The following is a 19,290-nucleotide window of genomic DNA, read 5'->3' on the forward strand; positions in this document are numbered from 1 at the left end:
GGCATCACCTTTTTTTCCAGAAGTCCTACCTTGTGTTTTATTTGGTTATTTAAGCTATTTTTAAAAGATATATATATATATATATATATATATATATATATATATATATATATATATATATATATATATATATATATATATATATATATATATATATATATATATATATATATATATATATACATCATTTGTATTACTTCATAATACCTTTACATCTGATAAGCTTTTTATATTAATGGCCAATGTACAAATATTGATGTTTCACAATGTTTTACACTGCATTATTTAAATCTACCAAGCTTAGCTTAAAATGTTTGCAATGTTTACATTGCTCTACTTACATTAAATCTAAATCCCAAATATCAGAAATGACAACAGATTGTTAAGATTTAATCAATGTTAGCTTTAATGTTATACATCAATGCACTTACTTGACAAATTTCATTCATTCATTTTCCTTATTACAGCAAAATGAACCGCCACTAACTTGACAGATTTATGTATTTTTAATTTTAGGTGGTTTGTTTAATGTGTTTTATGTTTGGTAAAATAATTTGTAATTGCATTTTTTTCTAATAGGTGGATATAGAGGTTTTGCAAAAGAAAGTTTGCTTTGTTAAAAACCAAAAAATTATCTAAAGTGACATTTTGTATTTTATTTGATAGCTAATAGCCTTATCTTTACATGTAAAATGAAACTTTTAAACTTAATTACAGGAGCCTGATAGAAAATGCTCATTTACAAGAAAAGTGGTCTGATGGCTAAATGGTTTTGCATTTGAACTCTTCAATTTCTATTAGTACATAATTCACCATAGCTTTTATGTCATTTCATACTGTTCTTTTTGAAGCATTTGCTGTCAGAAAAACAAACTATTAAGTTTCCTGACTAAGTTGTGTGGTCTTAGTAATCACAATGCTTTTTTGTTGCTCAGTGTTTAGCTGAAGATTTCTGTTCTAGATCCTAACTTCATTTAATAAAACCGGCATAATTTTTATTTCTAAGGCATTAACAAAAATATTTAAATTACTTATGATAATCAAATGCTTTTGCAGTTGTCAATTTGAATACTTTTAAAAGAACTAAAGTTTAAATAAGAATTAATTACTCACAGTTTTTTGGAGTGCCCATCATATTAATATTGTGCATGTTCATTATTCCATTTGAGCCTTACGATAAGTCGATAAATGTTTAACATAAACAAGAATAAAAAAGAAACATAAAATACAAGTATAAGAAATAAAAACAATAAAAATCAAACTAAAACAGATTGCAAATATGTTGAAACCGGTTTTAAAGGAATGAAAAGGAAATCATGAATGAAAATTAAATATTTTACTAAAAGAAAAGTAACGATTTTACTAAAATCTGTGTCAATTTTATGTCAACAGCTCCTTTAGAAATATTTTTATCAGGAAAAATCATGATGTGTTCAATACTTATTTTACCCGGTGTACGTATAGTTTCAAAAATTTATTTATTTATTTATTTATTTGATGGCACAAAAGAGACTTTATTCCAGCAAAGGTCACTACACAACTATGTAAATCTCTTTGATCCAGTACAGTTGTTATTGGTTAGTTTCAGTTACTTGTTCACAATACCATAAGCTATGACTCCCAGAACTACAAGATGTTGCTTAAACCAAAAAGTGGCTAAATTAAAACTGCATCTAGTTGTCACTTTTTATGACAAATAGCCATTATATAAACCATTAGCCAACCCGCAGCAGAGCTGTCATGTCAGACGTCACAGTCACACAAAAAAAGTACTCTACAAGAAAAAACAACAACAACATCAACAACTGCAAAAGCTACATGCATTTCACAATTTATAGAAAAGGACAGGATGGATTTATCCTCTTCGAGCTTGTAAATGCTGAGTATGCAATTACCCCTATAATGGAAGCGTTGTGTCCAAATTGGAGCCATTAAAGTGATTTAACAGAGGGAAGATTGGGCCTGGCATTTCTGAGACTGTGTACACATGGGGAGTTAAGAAATGTTTAATCACTGGGTTTTAGGGCCTATTAGGGTGTGAAAAAAGGGCTGGTGCCAGCCAGAATTTGCCATGGTGCTGAGGCACTCATTAAGTCATAGTTTTATTGCATTCCGTTTCATTTCTTCATAATACCCAGCTAATTATTTTAGTTTATTTTGGGTTCCTAGCCTTTATGATCTTGCTTTCATGCACTTTGCCATTTTAGTTAAAGGTTTGTTGTTCCTCACACGGCAAAGAGAGAGATATTACATTATGCATTATTTATTGAGTTAATTCTTTCTTTAACTCTCTCTTCCTTTTTGTTTCTTGAAGTTTTGCTATTGGTTTAGCGCAGTCTGGATTTTTCTTTTAATTATTGTCATTGTGGATGGTTTTAAACCCATTTTACGCCTTATATTGTTGTACATCTCTGTTAATCTAATGGCTGATGGTCACTCAACACTGTACCTAGTGGTGTGTTTATGAGCCTTGGTGTGATAATAATTTTGAATAACCTGTCTTGAGTGAACTCTGGAGTAATTTGGCTGAAAAATTAACACAGCATAGACCAAAGTCATCTAGACCAGGGGTTCCCAAACACAAAAGACCCCTAAAATAACAATGCCAGTGACTCATGACTCCTAAACTCCTCTTAAGTGGTTGCACATATTCAAACGTTGCTCATACAACAATAGGTCTATATAAACATGAGCATATTGACAACGCAAAAAAGTGCCACAGTCTAACAACCAAATAATTTTTATAGCAATTAATTAATTTGTTTAAATTAATATTAATCTCAACTAAACAGACTGGTGGACACAATGTTTTCAGCACAAGTCTATTCTTGGTTTAATTTAATAGACCGCTAATCAGAGATCATTCTCAATATTCAGTTATGCCCTGTATTTATTTGTTTGCCATAAAGGTGTCAGAAAGTTAATCTGGTGCTATAAAATTAATCTGCTGCAGCTCACGCTATTGCTTTGTTAATCTAACGTAAAAACACTGATCCTAATAATGTGTGTGTATGTTGTGTTTACTATTAAAAATACTATTTTTATCTTCTGTGGGTTTTGGGTAAAATATTGTAATTTTAATAGTTTAATCAAATTTGTCTTTTTAAATCACCCAGCGACCCCCTGTCATTGTCTCGTGACCCCCACTTTGGCAACATCGAAAAGCAGGATATGATGTTGCTAGATTTAACCAAAAAAGGACAGAATGCTCATTGCAGTTCCATTCACGTTTAAATGTGTCTTACAGCAGATCTTAATATGTTTGCTTCACAGTAAAATTCCTGGCTCTGTTTTGACCTTTTTTTTATTGTTTTTTACCCATTTTATAAGCGCTTCATGATTTCCACTGATAAAAATACCATGTACTTACACACAGCAGGCCAGTTAGCACAGTACCAAGCACTGATTTGAATGTTTGGTAAGTTCTGATTCAATTTAAATTATTGTTAATGACACAAATTTTCATTGTTTGTTTATTTATGTTATATATGTTTATTTTTATGTTATTACTTTTTCCCAACTAGATCAAGTGTAACCTTATAATACAGGGTTATTTACTGGCAAAATATTTAATTGCTATATATATATATATATATATATATATATATATATATATATATATATATATATATATATATGTATATGTATATGTATGTATATATTAGGGTTGTCACGATACTGGAATTCAATACCAATCAGTACTTAAATTTTAAAAACATCCATTTCCCGTGAACATTTGAGCACTGTGAAGCACGTTCTTAAACAGCGGTGACACTCACCGCTGTTTACTGCGTGTGACCTCAGATACAGGGAGGGACACTGGAGTATTTCAAAGATATGTCAATCAGCTGGTTTGTCTATGAGCTGACATTCAAGTGATCCGCTGATGAATCGTGGCTTTAAAGCCCTCCAGTTTCCAATCACAGTAATTTCTGTCGAGCACAAGAACACAATGGCAAATCAGTGCTGTTTAAGAACGTACTCCACAGCGCTCAAATATTTGCAGCAAATGGACATTTTTAAAATTCCAGTACCAATTGGTATCGGATTCCAGTATCACAAAAACACTTATAAATATATATATTTCAAAATTCTTTTGTTTAGTCTCCAGTGTCTAAACCATGATCCCACTTCTTCTTTCTTTACACCATGATAGACGTCACTCCACATACACAAAGTCTCCTACAGACAGACCAGCCTTATCTAGTCATTTATGTCTTCCTCTAACCTAATTTTCTCTGTTTGATCTGGCTTAAAGGGTCTTCTTTAAAACGCAAGCAACGTATTGATGTGAAAGAGGATGCAGCTTCTCCCTTTTTCCTTGCCACAAGAAGAAAGAAGACTGTCTTCTTTATTTCCCCCTCCTCATCCCTCTGCCTCTCTCTTTCTGCTTTGGCTCTTTTAGCACGCCGGGTTTTATCTAGCCGGCCAAGGCTGCAGAGAAATGGGCACCCTGGTGAGACCCAGTAAAGCATTTATTAGCAGCTTTGCACAGCGGCATTATAATGGCAGGCGCAGAGGCACTCAAGTTTGGCCTTTTACTTTCTTGTGAAGTTCAGCCACACTTAAAAAAAAAAAAAGGAAGCAGCCCACCCTCTAATATATTCTCGATTTGATATTGTATCGGCAGAGCGAGGGATGAAGGCTGCCTTACAAAGGGAGCAGGCAGAGGGAAAAATGTAAATAAAAGTCCTTGGAGGCTTTTGTGTCTGGCTGTTGTAGTTTGCAAAACTGCGAATCACGTGTTCCAATTCGTACTGCCCAGTGGAGCTTTTGAACTCTGGCTGTTTGAAAAATCCCGTCAGAGGCTTTGTGTATGGGCTCTGTACCATAACTTTCCCCTGCTGAACAATACCGGACTGCCAGGAAGCCTTTTTCCACAATCGCCTTCAACTTGGGGTGCTAGTGTAAGAATTCCCACTGTCTGGAAGAAAGAAACAAAAAAGCGACAAAGAGAGTGGATGAGCGCCTTTCTTTGCACTCTCTCCGCGTTTCCTGTCCCTCTCCCTCCCCCCCAAAAAAACCTTCTTCTTTTTTCCAGGGTCAGCCCCTTTTATCTGTTTAATTTCTACATTTTCCACGTCTTGTGGTTTGTGTCCATATACTCTCTTTTATTATGTAGAGAAACATTAAGTAATGTGGTTACGGGACAGTGGGGGCAGTTGGCAGGACGCACCCTTATTTTGGATGTTGCCCACTTCTCTCTTCCACTTGCCCTTTCTCTCTCTCTCTTTCTCTCCTCTCCATCCATGTGTAGGCGAGACACTTCTTCATCGAGCCTGCAAGAGAAACCAGGTGGAGACGCTGCTTCGTATCCTCACCATGCCTGAAACGGACGTCAACGTTAAAGGTAGGTTTCGTACGTTCTTCCGCTGCCCTATGTAGAATGGTCCCGCTTTTTCTGGTTTACTATTTTTTGTGTGCGGAACAGTTAATTCGTACAAAGGAAAGCGTATGTCACATGTCCTTTAAGATCAAATGTAAGGGTGTGTCTGCAGGCTTCGGATAACGTTTTAGGCTCATAGCGTCAAACAGAATTTGTGCTCGTCTTGTTAAATTCTTATTTTAAAATTGTTGATAGCTTTGTTTAGAATCTTGCATTTATTATCAATTTTATAACGTTGCGTTTTTTGTTGTTGTTTTTTTGTGAGTCTTAGGATGGGATTTGTTTGAAAAAAGGCTTGCAAACTGTGTTTTGGAGTGACTATGCGCAATTGTGATATGATGGAAATGTTTACATTTCAGGCCTCTTTGCTTCTTTTTTTTTTGAAGTTGCGGTTTTTTTTTTTTCCCTTTACACAAAAACTGCATCAGGAATTGAATTGTTTAAAAATTACTATCAAACCGTTGCATTTTAGAGTCGGTATGTTTGCTTAATTTGATCACGACATACAGAAATGTTTATGATTGAGGCCTCTTTGCCTAAAAAAATATCTAATTCACAACTCTGATTCAGAGAATAATCAGTTGTGTAAAAATGTAGTTATTTTACATCATGCTACACAGAAAAATGCCCCTTATTTAATAATTTACTTCACATTAGCAAAGAAGCATTTATAACTATTTTATTTTAGCATAATGCTATGAACACAAACAATGGTAACACTTTAGAATAATGGTCCATTTGTTAATGCGTTAACTAAGCATGAATAGTCTTGTAAAGCATTTATTAATCATAATTTAACAGTTGCTAATGCATTATTTAAACCCAAAGTTGTGCTTGTTAACAATATATAATGCACTGAGTTAACATGAACTAACGTTACATTAACTAACATTAACAAAGATGAATTAATACCGTAATAAATGGCTTACTAATTGTTTGTTCATGTTAATAAATACATTAACTAACATTAACTAATTGACAATTATTTTAAAGTGTTACCCATACAATATTGCCTGAAGAATTTTTTTTTTTAGATTGATATATTGGTTTCTAAATATTATTTATATACAATTATGTGACTACAATTAAGTGTAGGTTTTATTCAAGTGCAAATTGCACTGATTAATTTATTGATTTTCTTATATAATCGAATGCAGTTTAATTAAGGTTAGAACTTCATTAACAAAATGTTCATTGGTTCAATTCTCCAAGCAGGTAAGCTAGGCCTTATCATAGCATCATTTGTGTCTCTGTTTGCAGATCACGCTGGCTGGACTCCCCTTCATGAAGCCTGTAACCATGGCAGTGCAGAGTGTGTGCAGGCCCTTCTGCAGCACTGCCCAAACCTGCAGCTGGGCACTCTGGTCCAGGGAGTCAGTCCACTACATGACGCCCTGCTGAACAACCACATCCATATCGCCAAGATGCTGCTGAAGCACGGCGGTGAGTGCCTACACATACACATATGAAATCAAACCTTCACATAACATCACATACAAACACACACTCTCAATGCACGAACATTCACAGTGTGAATACAGATCCTCACATAAGAGGGCTGGAAACAAGAGAGTGCATGCACACAGACGCGCTCGCGTAAACGCAAACCCCTTCAATGGCAACTTTAAAGCAGCTGTTGAATTTCAAAAAAGTGATGAGTTCACTTGTTCCTCCTGGTTCAGTCTCTCACGAGTCTCTTATCCAGTCACAATCAAACAGGCCCTTCTGTGGGAGCGTGACTAGTATTGAATATCATATTATGCCGTATCACTTCAAAACATGTTCAGATTTCGATTCCTTTGAGAACGATGTTGAATTTACAGAGTCATATGGAAGTGCTTCTCTTACTGGAGTAAATAAGGAGAAACTGTTTCTCTTTCCATGTGTGATGTCAGTGTAAACAATCTGATGAGTGAAAGTGGCAGAAAGTCATATTACAGCGGCATTACATGTGTAAACAAACAAGTGCTTTGTAGAAATCTGGTAAATCCAGGCCTCTCCTGTGGCTTAACAGTGGAGATCTACCCCACACACACACAAACGCACACACATATTGTCATTTTTACTTCTTCCATTCAAGGTTCAAGATTTTTATTTTATTTTTACATTCTTTCCTCAATAAAAAACATCCATCTACAGGAATAACCCATCGGCTTGGATGACGCTGTTAGCATCCTCCTGAAGAGATTAGACAAGTCAGGTCTGCGGCTCTCGTGAAATTCGCATGCTGGTTTTTCACGGGGGAAATCTGTCAGAACAGAAATGTTTTGGCGCGCCTGGCTGTTTGCGTGCCACATGCAATCGATGTTTGCGAGCTTTGAAGCGAGTGCGACATGTGTCAATGCGGTAAGCGCGGGATGGCTTGACGACAGGGAGGGACTAGAGGAGAGGCAAAATGAGACAGGCTCCTGGTTTCCCACACGCCTTACTGTCACTCTCTCGCCCGCTCACTCACTCTTCCATTTTGACTAATTATAGTTAATTTGATTCCGCTCCCCTATTAACTTATGTAGATATTCTGGCCTCAAAAAGTAAATTAGATTGGGATTGTTTGGTCCCGGTGAGAATGTTTTTTTTTTTTTTCATTTCTCGTCTTGCTGACTGAGATTGGCTCAATACCAATGCATGAAAAGAGGTCAGAAAAGATGCTCTTTTTTTGTGAAATTAGAATTGTGATGTGTCTGGGAAACAGACAGGCAGCGAGATCCCTCTCAAGAAACTGACACACATATATAACCTGAGGCCTAATATCAGCTTTTTTGGAAGACAATCCTGTGGATTCAGAGTGTGGGTAGATGACTTGGCTTTATTTATTTTGGGATTTTTAATTTATCTTCATCACTGGCTGTTGAAAATGGCTGTTGAAATTGCTCACTTATTCAAACCAATTGTAATACAGTGTATTTACTGTATAAGAAAAGAACAAATGAAAGTCAACACATTGGTCATCTGAACACTTTCACAATTATTAGTAGTAACTATGAGGAAAGAAAACGAGAAATCCTGGATGCTAAATTGCACTGTATTCAATCTACTAGGGCTGCATAATTAATCGAAAAAAAAAAATTTCGATCTCATTTTGACCCACCACACGATCTTAATTAATTATATTTTCAAGGTCAGGAGAGAAGCATAAAGGCGGTCCCACATAACTTCACATTGTTTTATATACATTGTTCGACATGAACACTGCCATGGACACCTCCAAATGGTGTTAAAAGTGTCACATGCTGTATTTATGAGGTATAATTCACCCAAAAATGTCATTGCTGTCTTAATATAATGATGTATTCGCGGCAACGAAATCACACATGAGCTGACACACTATTTGTTTACTATCGAGAGGACACATATTCCCACTATTGATGTATACTTTAGTGAACAGAAGCTGCATAGGCTGTGAATAACAGGTAATAAAGTTGGTAATAGCGTTCAGTTTGTTGCCCAGCATGATCATTTCTAAGGAACTGCCCGGGAAGTATGATTTCCATGTATGTTTTTTTTTTTTTTTTCTCAAAGTGAAGACAGCCCTAATGTGAGCGCATTCAGCAGTAGAAGTGAAACCAAATATTGCATTTTAAAGTTATGATTACGACAAATATTGGATATGTTTTTTTTTTTTTCTTTTATAGCAAACACAAAATGTTGTGCGTTAAAATAAATGGTTACTGGGTCAGTACAACTATTCTAGCCTATATAAAGTTGAATATAATGCAAGAGGGAATCTGATCGGACAAATTTTTCATTTTACAAGTGAAATAAAATCATCTAATTATGTTGTCAATGATAAATGGCAAGCATATGTCTCAAACATAATAATTCAACTTCAGAGTTATGAATAGTTGTATTCTGATGACATCACTTTACTGTGAATTAACATACAGGACACCATAAGTCTATTCAAATCCACCATTCCAAGTCTATATAAAATGTAGCATTTTAATCAACAGTAGACCAACACATAGGCCTAATATTATTAATGTTGTTTTACCATATGTTTAAGAATAACAATAATAATAGCCTACTCATATTAACCTTTATTTTACATCTACATGATCATGAGAAAATTGTGATCTTGATTTTAAGCAAAAAAAAAAAACTAAAACTCATGATTCTCATTTTAGCCTGAATCATGCAGCCCTACTAAGTGGCTACAGGTAAAATGCAATGCACGTACACATATTAGGTCAGTAAGCTGACAACTAGGATTCCCACAATTCAAATGCTTTTTTAAAAGTCTATTAAACACAGTTACTATTTTCTGTTTAGGTAATTGCGCATAATGCACAATATAGAGGATAAACCAGGTCAGTGTTAATATTCTTTTCATTGTGTTTAATGAAGTGGCCGAGCTGTGGTATAAATATAAGTGTTATCGGTATTTAACTATTTATCCTTTATAAATCCCTTATAAATTACAATTAAAGGCTCAGTTATATTACAGGAAACAAAAAGAAAATAAAGGACTTAATTAATCTTTTTGGTTTAAAAATGGAAGGGTGTGATCAATATATCCCTCTCTTTCTTCATATTTCAGTTAAAATTATGTCCACAGTTTGAATGCAAACAATCAACATCGTAAAAAGCACTATGAAAATTTAATTTAATTTAATTTAATTAAGTTGTGCATTCCAAGCTACTTTCACATTTTTTTAACTTAATACCTACTTTATAATTAAATTCTGGGCATCTTAATTGTATCTTTTTATGATTCACAGAATCTCTGAATGCAGAATACATATGCATGATACCTTAAGTAACAGATACCAATCAAAAATGGTATTAATGTATGTTTTTTTTTTTTTTTTTGTATGATACCATATCTAAACGAAAAACAAATTTTGCACAGGAATGGAGCACATTTTAAATTTGCTTTCACTGTTGCTAACATTTGTTTCTTACCTTGTACAATTGTGTTTTCCTAGTCCCAGCATTCACAGCATAAAATAATAAACATTAGATGTGTTACAAATCACATACTATTTGAACTATTTGAATCTACTCCTTTACCATTAAATACCTGAATGATGTACTTATTCAGACTATAAAAAGAAGTGTGAAATACTTTATTCACTCAATGGTCGCAGCTTTGTTCACATAGGGTCAGGGCCATGGGTAGGCCAGTAAAATATCCAATGGAGACAATGACAACACAGATTGTGGATGTGGTTGTACTCATGACAGCTACTATTTGTTAGTTTAATAATTTATTTCACTATTTGGAATTTCTAGAATGTCCTGTTTTAGAAAAAAAATACATTTGTTTAATTTGAGATGACAGTAAATTCCAACATTACACGGTTGATTGTATGAGTGTGAAAGAGTAATTTGTAAACATGCATAATGTGTGATTTGGGATGCAACTTGGGTTTTATTGGACATGGTGGGGGCAGGGTGAGGAGGTGAAAGACAAGATCCTCCTCCTGCCTGTGGGCACTGGCAGATTAACTGTGCCATGGCCAAGGGCAGGGACGGTTGTCATCAGCTTGCCTAGCCCAAGGCAACCAGCACAAACCTCCCCCAAACACTCACATTGTAAGTGTGGTGAAGCGTAATTCCACTCAGCCATTTCCTGATTGATATTGCATGCAGCTTTCAGCACCCAACAGCTTGTATCCAACGAAGAGCAGAGCGAATAACGGCCATGAAAGAGCCTTCGAGTTACTACTGTAGCCTTCGAATCCTAATGGCTGGACAGTTGCTGTGAATACAGCTCTGTTTTTCAGGACTGGGATGGATTAAGGGTAGCTGGCATGACTCAGGGTCTCTTGCAAGAGGGTCTGCATCTAGATTGTTTTGCTCAACTTTAGTCACATGCAGAAAAGAACTGTTGCTTAACCTGGTTTTCTGTATAAGTGCTGAACTGAGAGATAGTCTTTGCCTTTGATGAAGTCCTGATGAAGGTCTAATGTCATTAATGTAGCTATTAGTGGATTGAGAGACATTTAAGCTTGGTTCAATTTTGAGAATTGTCTTCTTTTGGCAATTAAAATACATCTGACTGCAAGTTGCAGCGGTGTGTACATTGCATTGGTGTAAAAGTTAAGTTCTATATACCAGGGCTTTTCTCAGTCTAGACACTGGTCTGGATCCTGACCTGACGAGAATTCAATCTGGAACCACCTCCATTTCATATTTCAAGGGCACTAATGATGTGTATAGATTTAAAATTGTGGATGTACTTTGAAAAACTTGCAATCTTATTTATTTTTTTTTATGTAATTTTGTCTATAGTATGAACTGAAATGAAGTTAAAAGTTTTCCTGTGTGAAACTGTTGTCATGACAACAAATCAGCAAATGATATTTGCATACTCATACAAGTTGACGGAGAAAACATATCTTATAGCCTATATTTTCATATATTTTGTTAGGAGAAGTGTTAGCATATGTGGTTTCAACAGCCAGATACAGGTCCAGTTTTGTCTAGAATGCAGACCACCTCCTGATTTGATTTTTATCCATCTTACAACTTTCCTTTTCACAATCACATAGCTATCCAATAAAAAAAAAAAAAGAACACATGCGATGACCAGGGCTGTTTCTCAAAATGCGTTCTTCACCGATCTTGCGTCCTCGCGTTCTCGTGTAACATCATCATTAACTGTCAAATGAATGCAGACTTGAGTGCAAAACTCATTCGAGAAGTCCCAGAAGTCATTGCGGGTAAATAAAGGAGGTGGGAAACACAACTTTTTATGTAGATTTAGAATTAAAGTTCGGAGATATAACTTCTTTTTCTCAGGAGTTTCCCTAAATGAAACAGTGGAAGTAAACCATAATTGCAATAAAAATCTTAATAAAGGCATATTAAATAGTTGTAAGAATGCTGTAATGTTTAAATAATTTCCCATTAAAAACGTGTGAAGGGTCATCAGGAAGAACCATGGAAGAATGCAGCATCTCAGAGGACACGTACGTTCTTTGTTCTTACAGTCTCCAGAGTTCGGTCTTTTAAGCTAACTTGGCAAGACTGGTCTCCACAAGACGCAAATCCCTTCTCTGACTCTATGGAATTGAGAAACACCCTAGGTTTAAAAAGACACATTGGCCCCATAGATCAATATAGTCAGACTCCACTGCTAGAGGGCCACTCACCTGCACAATTTAGCATCAATCTTAATTAAACACACTTGATTAAACTAATTAAAGACCCTGGAATACTTTAAATGAACTTAAAGAAAAAACTGAAACGACATCTTTTCGAACAAATCAAGCTGAAACGTACTGTGATTCTTTTTTGAGATTGTTTCAGCAGTTCGATTTTTGTTTGAGTTTGGTTTGGCTCCTAAACACCTTTAAGCTACCATTGGTCCATGATGATTATGCAATCAGTGGGTGTGTTCTGGTACTCTGCTTTCTTTATTGTGCGATTTAATCCCCTTTATACCTAATGTGTGATTCCTTTTTTTCATTCCATGGAGATCAGGCTGGAGAACAACTTCCAAACACTAGCCACATTAATACACTGTAAAGTTGAATAGTGGATTGTATATTCATAGAGGGGGGCACACACCTGACAAGAGACCCAACTCATTTTGCCACATATTTTATAAGAGTTTTCGCACACCGGCAGCGCTATTTAGCATCTATTCACATCTAATGAGAGGAGTCTGAATGCAGACCTGGCACAGGGCAATTTGAGCTGCATCCAATGCTTTTTAATGGGCTCACCTAACCCCTCCCCTAATCCTACCCTTCACAGGGACGTCACTCGCTCCATTTGAGTGCATTGTGTCTGACATTGCATCGCTGAGTGATGCAATCTCAGCTTGCATCATAAAGGCTGCATCCAGATACTATTGCATCTAATAGACACCAATGTAAAGTTGTGACGTGCGTGGTGGCACTTCAAATGGAGAAGTTTGTTTGCAAGGTGTTAATGAAGCTGTTCTCTCTCAGCCACCATCATTGTGTTTGGAGTTTACACGTGAGCAGCATGACACATTTACAACCCCACCTTCTGCAGCGAGCGGGCGTCACAGTTTTTGAAAACAGTATACCGTCCCTCAGTCTTTTCAAACTTCTTTTTGCCTTCAAACGAAGAATGAAAAGAATTTCTTTTTGTTTGTTTGAGAATTATATGTAATATAATAGTTATAACAGTTTGACACCTATTATACAAACAAAAACACTCATCATCTTTAACATTCAACAGAAGAAAGTCATACATGTTTGAACAACATAAGTGCAAGTAAATGCGTTTTTTTTTTTTTACTAGAATCCATTACTTTGAACGTCTGCATTGTTTCATGGTGAGAATTGGTTGTAACGTGTTTCACAGTAATGCGTTACAATCTAACATTCTAATTACATTTTTGGGGAATACAGTTATGTCATGAATCACATTTTATATGTGTGTAATTTAATTACAGTTACTAATGTCAATGTAATTGTGTTACTTATGTTACAAATATGTTTTTTTGAAAAAATGTTTTGGAAAAATATTTCTTTTAAATCACATTTTCCGCTGCACCTTCAGCAAATAAGCATGCGCTTTTAAATTGCTGTAGAACACTAGCTAAAATGGTTGCTATCGACAGTGGTTGCTTCTACGATTGGATATACAGGTTTTACACATTACAATGATTTCATTGAGCGTTGCTTTTAACTCGACCAGCAACTTGTTCAAGCACTTAAATAAAAAGCATTCAACGACAATACTCCTCACCAAGAAGGACACCAATGCCCAAAAACACAGCGGCCCATCAGCCTAAACAGGCTAAATTAAATTTTTGTGGCGGATCAGAAGTAAAAGTATCTTCGGAATGTGAAGAGAAGCATAGCTGCTTATGGGGCCGTTCACATAGCACATATTGGGAGAGCATATTTTGCTCGCTAGCATTTCCCAGGCACAATCAGTTGAAAACCGCAAGTGACAAGATCTGATCGATCAGCTTCACATTTAGGTAGACTAATTATGTCTAAACATTAACACCCAAACACTGTAATCAATCATCTTAGCGCTTTTACAATGTAGATTGTGTCAAAGCAGCTTCGCATAGAAGATTATAGTAAACTGAAACAGTGTCATTTCAGTTTTCAGTGTTTAAGTTTAGTTTAGTTTAATTCAGTGTGGTTTAATATTCACTGCTGAGAGTTCAAAGACTGTAGAGCAAATTCATCGATGCGCAGCTGCATGGGTCCCAAACCATGCAAGCCAGTGGCGACAGTGGTGAGAAAAAATTGTCACCAATTGGTGAAAGTAAAGAATTAAAAAACCTCAAGAGAAATCAGGCTCATTTTAGCACCACCATTTCTCCTATGGCCAAATGTCTTGTGCAGAGCTGCAGTCTAGGCGCCGGAGGCTAGAGAGCACTAAACGCCCATCATGGAGAAGCTGCAGGTGGGAGAGGTCATTGGTTGGTGTACAGACTGGCCCTTCAGGATCAATGCGAGAGCTCGTCTGTCACTGGGATCTTACAAGGATCAGTCTTATGCTTTCTACTCCTCCATAACCACCACAGCAGCTGCTCAGGATACGGCCTGATCCAGGATTATGGAAACCTCTGGAATAATAAATAACATAAGCGCAGATGCCTTTTAAATTATAATGTCTTTAGAGAAGTGTTCCCAGGTATCCAGTTTTCCTCTAAATGTCTTCAATTTATGTAAAAAAAAAAAAAAAAGACAAATAGGTTTGGAACAAGTGAATGATAAGAGAATTTTAAGTTTTGGATGAACTCTTTAAGTTTTTTTTCAAGCTGCTGGGATCGACTTATTGTAATTTTTTCAGTGAATATTAAATTACTGAAAGAGCTACAGTTTATTTTGGATTTCTATAGGTATATTGTAAATATTTTAAAAGTAATGTCAAAGTAAAGTAATTAGTAATCTGATTACTTTTATATAAAGTAATTAGTAATGTAATCAGATTACAATTTTTGAGTAGTAGTCAGTAATTTGTAATCTATTACTTTTTTTTAAAGTGACATACCCAACACTGTTCATGACTTTCTTAAAGTCTTAAATGTTAAATGTATTGTTGCTTCCAGATATATACCAATACCAAACATCAATAAGTTCTCAACTACTGTATATATTCTACCCATGTCGATAGTATAGACAGTAACTCAGAGTAACAAAAGAGTCATGATTTCTTTTGTTTTGGTATTACAGTATAAAACACTTAAAGGCTTAGAGCTCCACGGTGCCGTCGTTCCAACACTGTAATGACAAATGATGGCTCAATGTCTTTGTTAATAAGGCTGAGTTCAAACGCAGTTGTTCTCTTTTTCTTCCTCTCTGTGTACATTAATAGGAGTATTTCCCTCTCGCATTTTGCATTGAAACCGCGTTAGATTAAAGCTCTGGCAAAGCTCTCGATTTAGTCATTACACAACTCCTCATGCTCTGTTTGTTTGTTTGTTTGTGCTAGTCACACCAAATACATTAATCAGCTTCTCTTCTCAGACTTCTCTCCCTCTATCCCTGTTTTTTCTTTTCTTTCTCTCTCTCTCTCTCTCTCTCTCTCTCTCTCTCTCTCTCTCCCTCTCTCTCTCTTTCTGATTGCGAGTGCCTTTGAGCTTCCTCTGCATAATTTTTCTCCTATTAAAATGTATAATTAACCAAGTCACTTCCTCACATTGAGCTCACCAGACTTTCAGCTGAGCCACTGTTAGGATCAATACCGAATGTTTGACTCTGAATTTAGTGTGCATATTAATTCCATCAAACGTGTAGCACACTTATTTCTTTACATATGAATCTAATATATTGAATTGCCTTGCACAGTGGTGATAACACCTACAACTATGACAAGCAGCCGAACATTTAGTCACTTTTGGTTGTTTCAGCAATTTTATTGATTCGTGCAGCAATAATTCCCATCTTACTGCACATAACCACAGATATTAGACATCAAATATATTCTGATTGGAGTTTCAAACAATAAAATTACCTGAATTTGGTTGTGTCATTTCTGTGGTTAAAACACAGTGATACTCACAATCTCAGATTTAACTAAAGTTGGGACAGGTGCAAGACAAAAAATAATGCCAAATATTAAAGCTTCAAAATTTTCATCTAAAACAAGTTGCTGTTTTTTTCTTTTTCTAAGTTTGGTTTTGTAGGTAATATAATTTTGTTGACATCTTTTTTCTAGATTAACCAACTTGTCATTAATATTTTTATTAGTAATTTAGTAAATTTCTATGTAGTTTAATATGTACTGTTGTCTATTATCTGGCCATGAAAGGCTAATTTTCAGTTTTGTTGTTAAAATGCAGGTTAGTGGATGATCTTTAGAAGTGTCTTTTAGAACTTCAGTGTTGTTACATTTCTAACCCACTGACCTAGGATACCACTTTCTGTACCAATCAGTATTGAAATTTCAGAAATATTAACCTCCTGCTTATATTTAAGCACTGTTGAGCAAGTTCTTAAACACTACTGAATGGTCATGGTTTTAGCGTGCTCAACAGATATAAATGTAATTGGCTCCAATCATCGCTTGATACTCATATAGATGGACACTGGAGTGCTTGAAAAAGCACTTGATTTAAGAATTGGGTTGATTTAAGAATCTGCCCACCAGAATTTAAATGTTAGTTTGAAATGGACCTTTTTAAAATTTCAGTACCAATTGGTACTGAAGTTGGTACTTTTGGCAAACTTCTAAGGCCATCAATGATAAAGGTTATTCTCAGTGGAACATTCAAGAAAATAAGATATAATTTCTCTTCTTAAGTTCTCAATGTATTTTCGGAAACCAAAGGTACATTATATTGCCTAAAGTTTCAGAATACCCATTAAATTATTGAATCCAAGTGCCTCAAACTCTTTAATGGCCACAGTGATATGAAATCAAGCACCTAGGCATGCCGACTGCTTCAACAAACTTTGTAAAAGAATGAGTTGCTCTTGTCAGCCATTTGTGAAATCCCTCACTACTAAACGTGATAGACCTTATAAAATCAGTCAGGAGTCAGTGCATGCTGAGGCTAACAGTACACAGAAGACACCAATTTTCTGCAGTCTATTGATACAAACCTTCAAACTTTGTGTGGCCTTCAGTTAAGTTCAAGAATATTGGATAGAAAGCTTCGTTGAATGGGTTTCCAAGGCTGAGCAGCACTCCCAAGCCTCGCATCAACAAATTCAATGCAATATGTCTGATGAAGTGGTGTAAAACAAGCCGTCATTGGACTCTAGAGCAGTAAAGATATGTTCTCTGGTAGTGATCAGTCTCACTTCACTGTCTGGTATCTGATAGACAATGGGCTGATGCTTGGTGGAGGTGGGATTGTGATATGGGGTTGTTTTTCAGGGGTCGAGCTCTTATAGGGCTGAATTATACTTCAACGTCGGATAAATACAAAAGGATCTAGCTCCTTTTAAAGTCAAAAACTGTTAGCCTATTGTGATTTTTTTTTTTTTTTTTTTTTAGTTTTTTTTTTTTTTTTTTGAAGATTTTCCAAGTGATGTTTAATGGACCATGATTCATGTAACTGTTTTGAAGAAAATGTCATGTTTTACTGTAGCTTTTTGGGTAAAGGGATTTTAGCATCTTGGAATACAACTGTCTCTGACATCATGGGGTTGGTTCTGTTCCCTGAGGTGAACAGATACATGGGAAGTAATGAACTGACCATTCTATTCTATTTTTCTTTGTAAGAAATGGCCAATTGTTTGATAAGCCTTGGTCCCCCTCTCCCACACTGGTCCAGTGCTCCCTGACCTAGGAATTTTATATTCAGACTTTATATTTAAAGTCACAAGACATTCCCAAATCAAGTCTCTAAACGTTCTGTTTAAGGACATATAAAAGCCAGCCTTGTGAAAAACCTCATCAATCTCAGCTTAAACATGAACTGAGGCGAGAGACTGTAGTATGTGAAAGCATATTAGCAGACTCACCCCCTCCCATACGTTGGGTATTGGACCTTGTTAAAGACCAGCCAGGCACACAGCAGTGGACCAGCATAATACAGATAGTTGTTTTCTTAAAAAAAAATAATATATATATATATATATATATATATATATATATATATATATATATATATATATATATATATATATATATATATATATATATATATATATATATATCACGTCCATGATTTGACTTAGGTTAAATTTGGCTTTTCAGTCTCCATACTCTGTCCATTACTTCCATTGTATCTGTTCAACTTCGGGAATAAAATCAGCCCTGTCATGTCAGACACACTGAGGTTCTAAGAGCGCTGCAAAAGCTATAGTAAAACATGCCTTTTTCTTCAAAGAGGTTACATTAATTGAGTTCATAAAGTGTGTGTGTGTGTGTGTGTGTGTGTGTGTGTGTGTGTGTGTGTGTGTGTGTGTGTGTGTGTGTGTGTGTGTGTGTGTGTGTGTGTGTGTGTGCGTGTGTATGTGTGTGTGTGCGTATATATATATATATATATATATATATATATATATATATATATATATATATATATATATATATATATATATACATATATACATATATATATGATTGCCAATACTTCAAATTTAGTTTATATGTATTTTGTTTTTCATTTTAAACAAAGTTGCCATAGTGTATGAGTCTGTATGTGTGAGAGAGAAAGTGTATGGGTGTTTCTCAGTGCTATGTTGCGGCTGGAAGGCATAAAACAAATGCCAGAGAAATTTGGGCTCATTCTGGTGTGGCAAGCCCTGATAAATCAGTCAATATCAAAAGGATAGTGACTGATTAGTTTATCTTCATTTATTATTTTATAATCAATTATTATTTAAGTATTATTTACAATAAAATAATGCAAATATTTTAACAACCAGATTTAGTTTTTTTTTTTTTTTTTTTTTTCAGTGCTGCACCTTGACCCCCTGCAGTTAATCAGCTCAGAACGGGTGATTTCACCCTGCTCTTGCCATTTTTATGTGCAACATGCATCATGCGAGGGTCTGACACTACACCAC

The 19,290-nt window shown here is 35.5% G+C and overlaps 1 protein-coding gene across 4 annotated transcripts in view; it reads left to right on the top strand.

The window, feature by feature from the left end:
- The window catches only part of slf1 (SMC5/6 complex localization factor 1), a 65,508-nt gene that overhangs the window by 30,728 nt on the left and 15,490 nt on the right, over positions 1-19,290 (top strand). For all 4 annotated transcript variants that reach the window (XR_015491751.1, XR_015491752.1, XM_087254128.1 and 1 more), the window contains exons 17-18: positions 5,258-5,350; positions 6,647-6,829. Coding sequence is in view for 2 of the 4 variants with exons in the window: in XM_087254128.1 (XP_087110254.1) it covers positions 5,258-5,350; positions 6,647-6,829 (276 nt within the window). In the remaining 2 variants the exon portion in view is untranslated. The remainder of the gene's footprint in view (positions 1-5,257; positions 5,351-6,646; positions 6,830-19,290) is intronic.

The sequence above is a fragment of the Danio rerio genome, chromosome 5 (genome assembly GCF_052040795.2).
Source record: "Danio rerio strain M-AB ecotype USA chromosome 5, GRCz13ab, whole genome shotgun sequence".
NCBI lineage: Eukaryota > Metazoa > Chordata > Actinopteri > Cypriniformes > Danionidae > Danio > Danio rerio.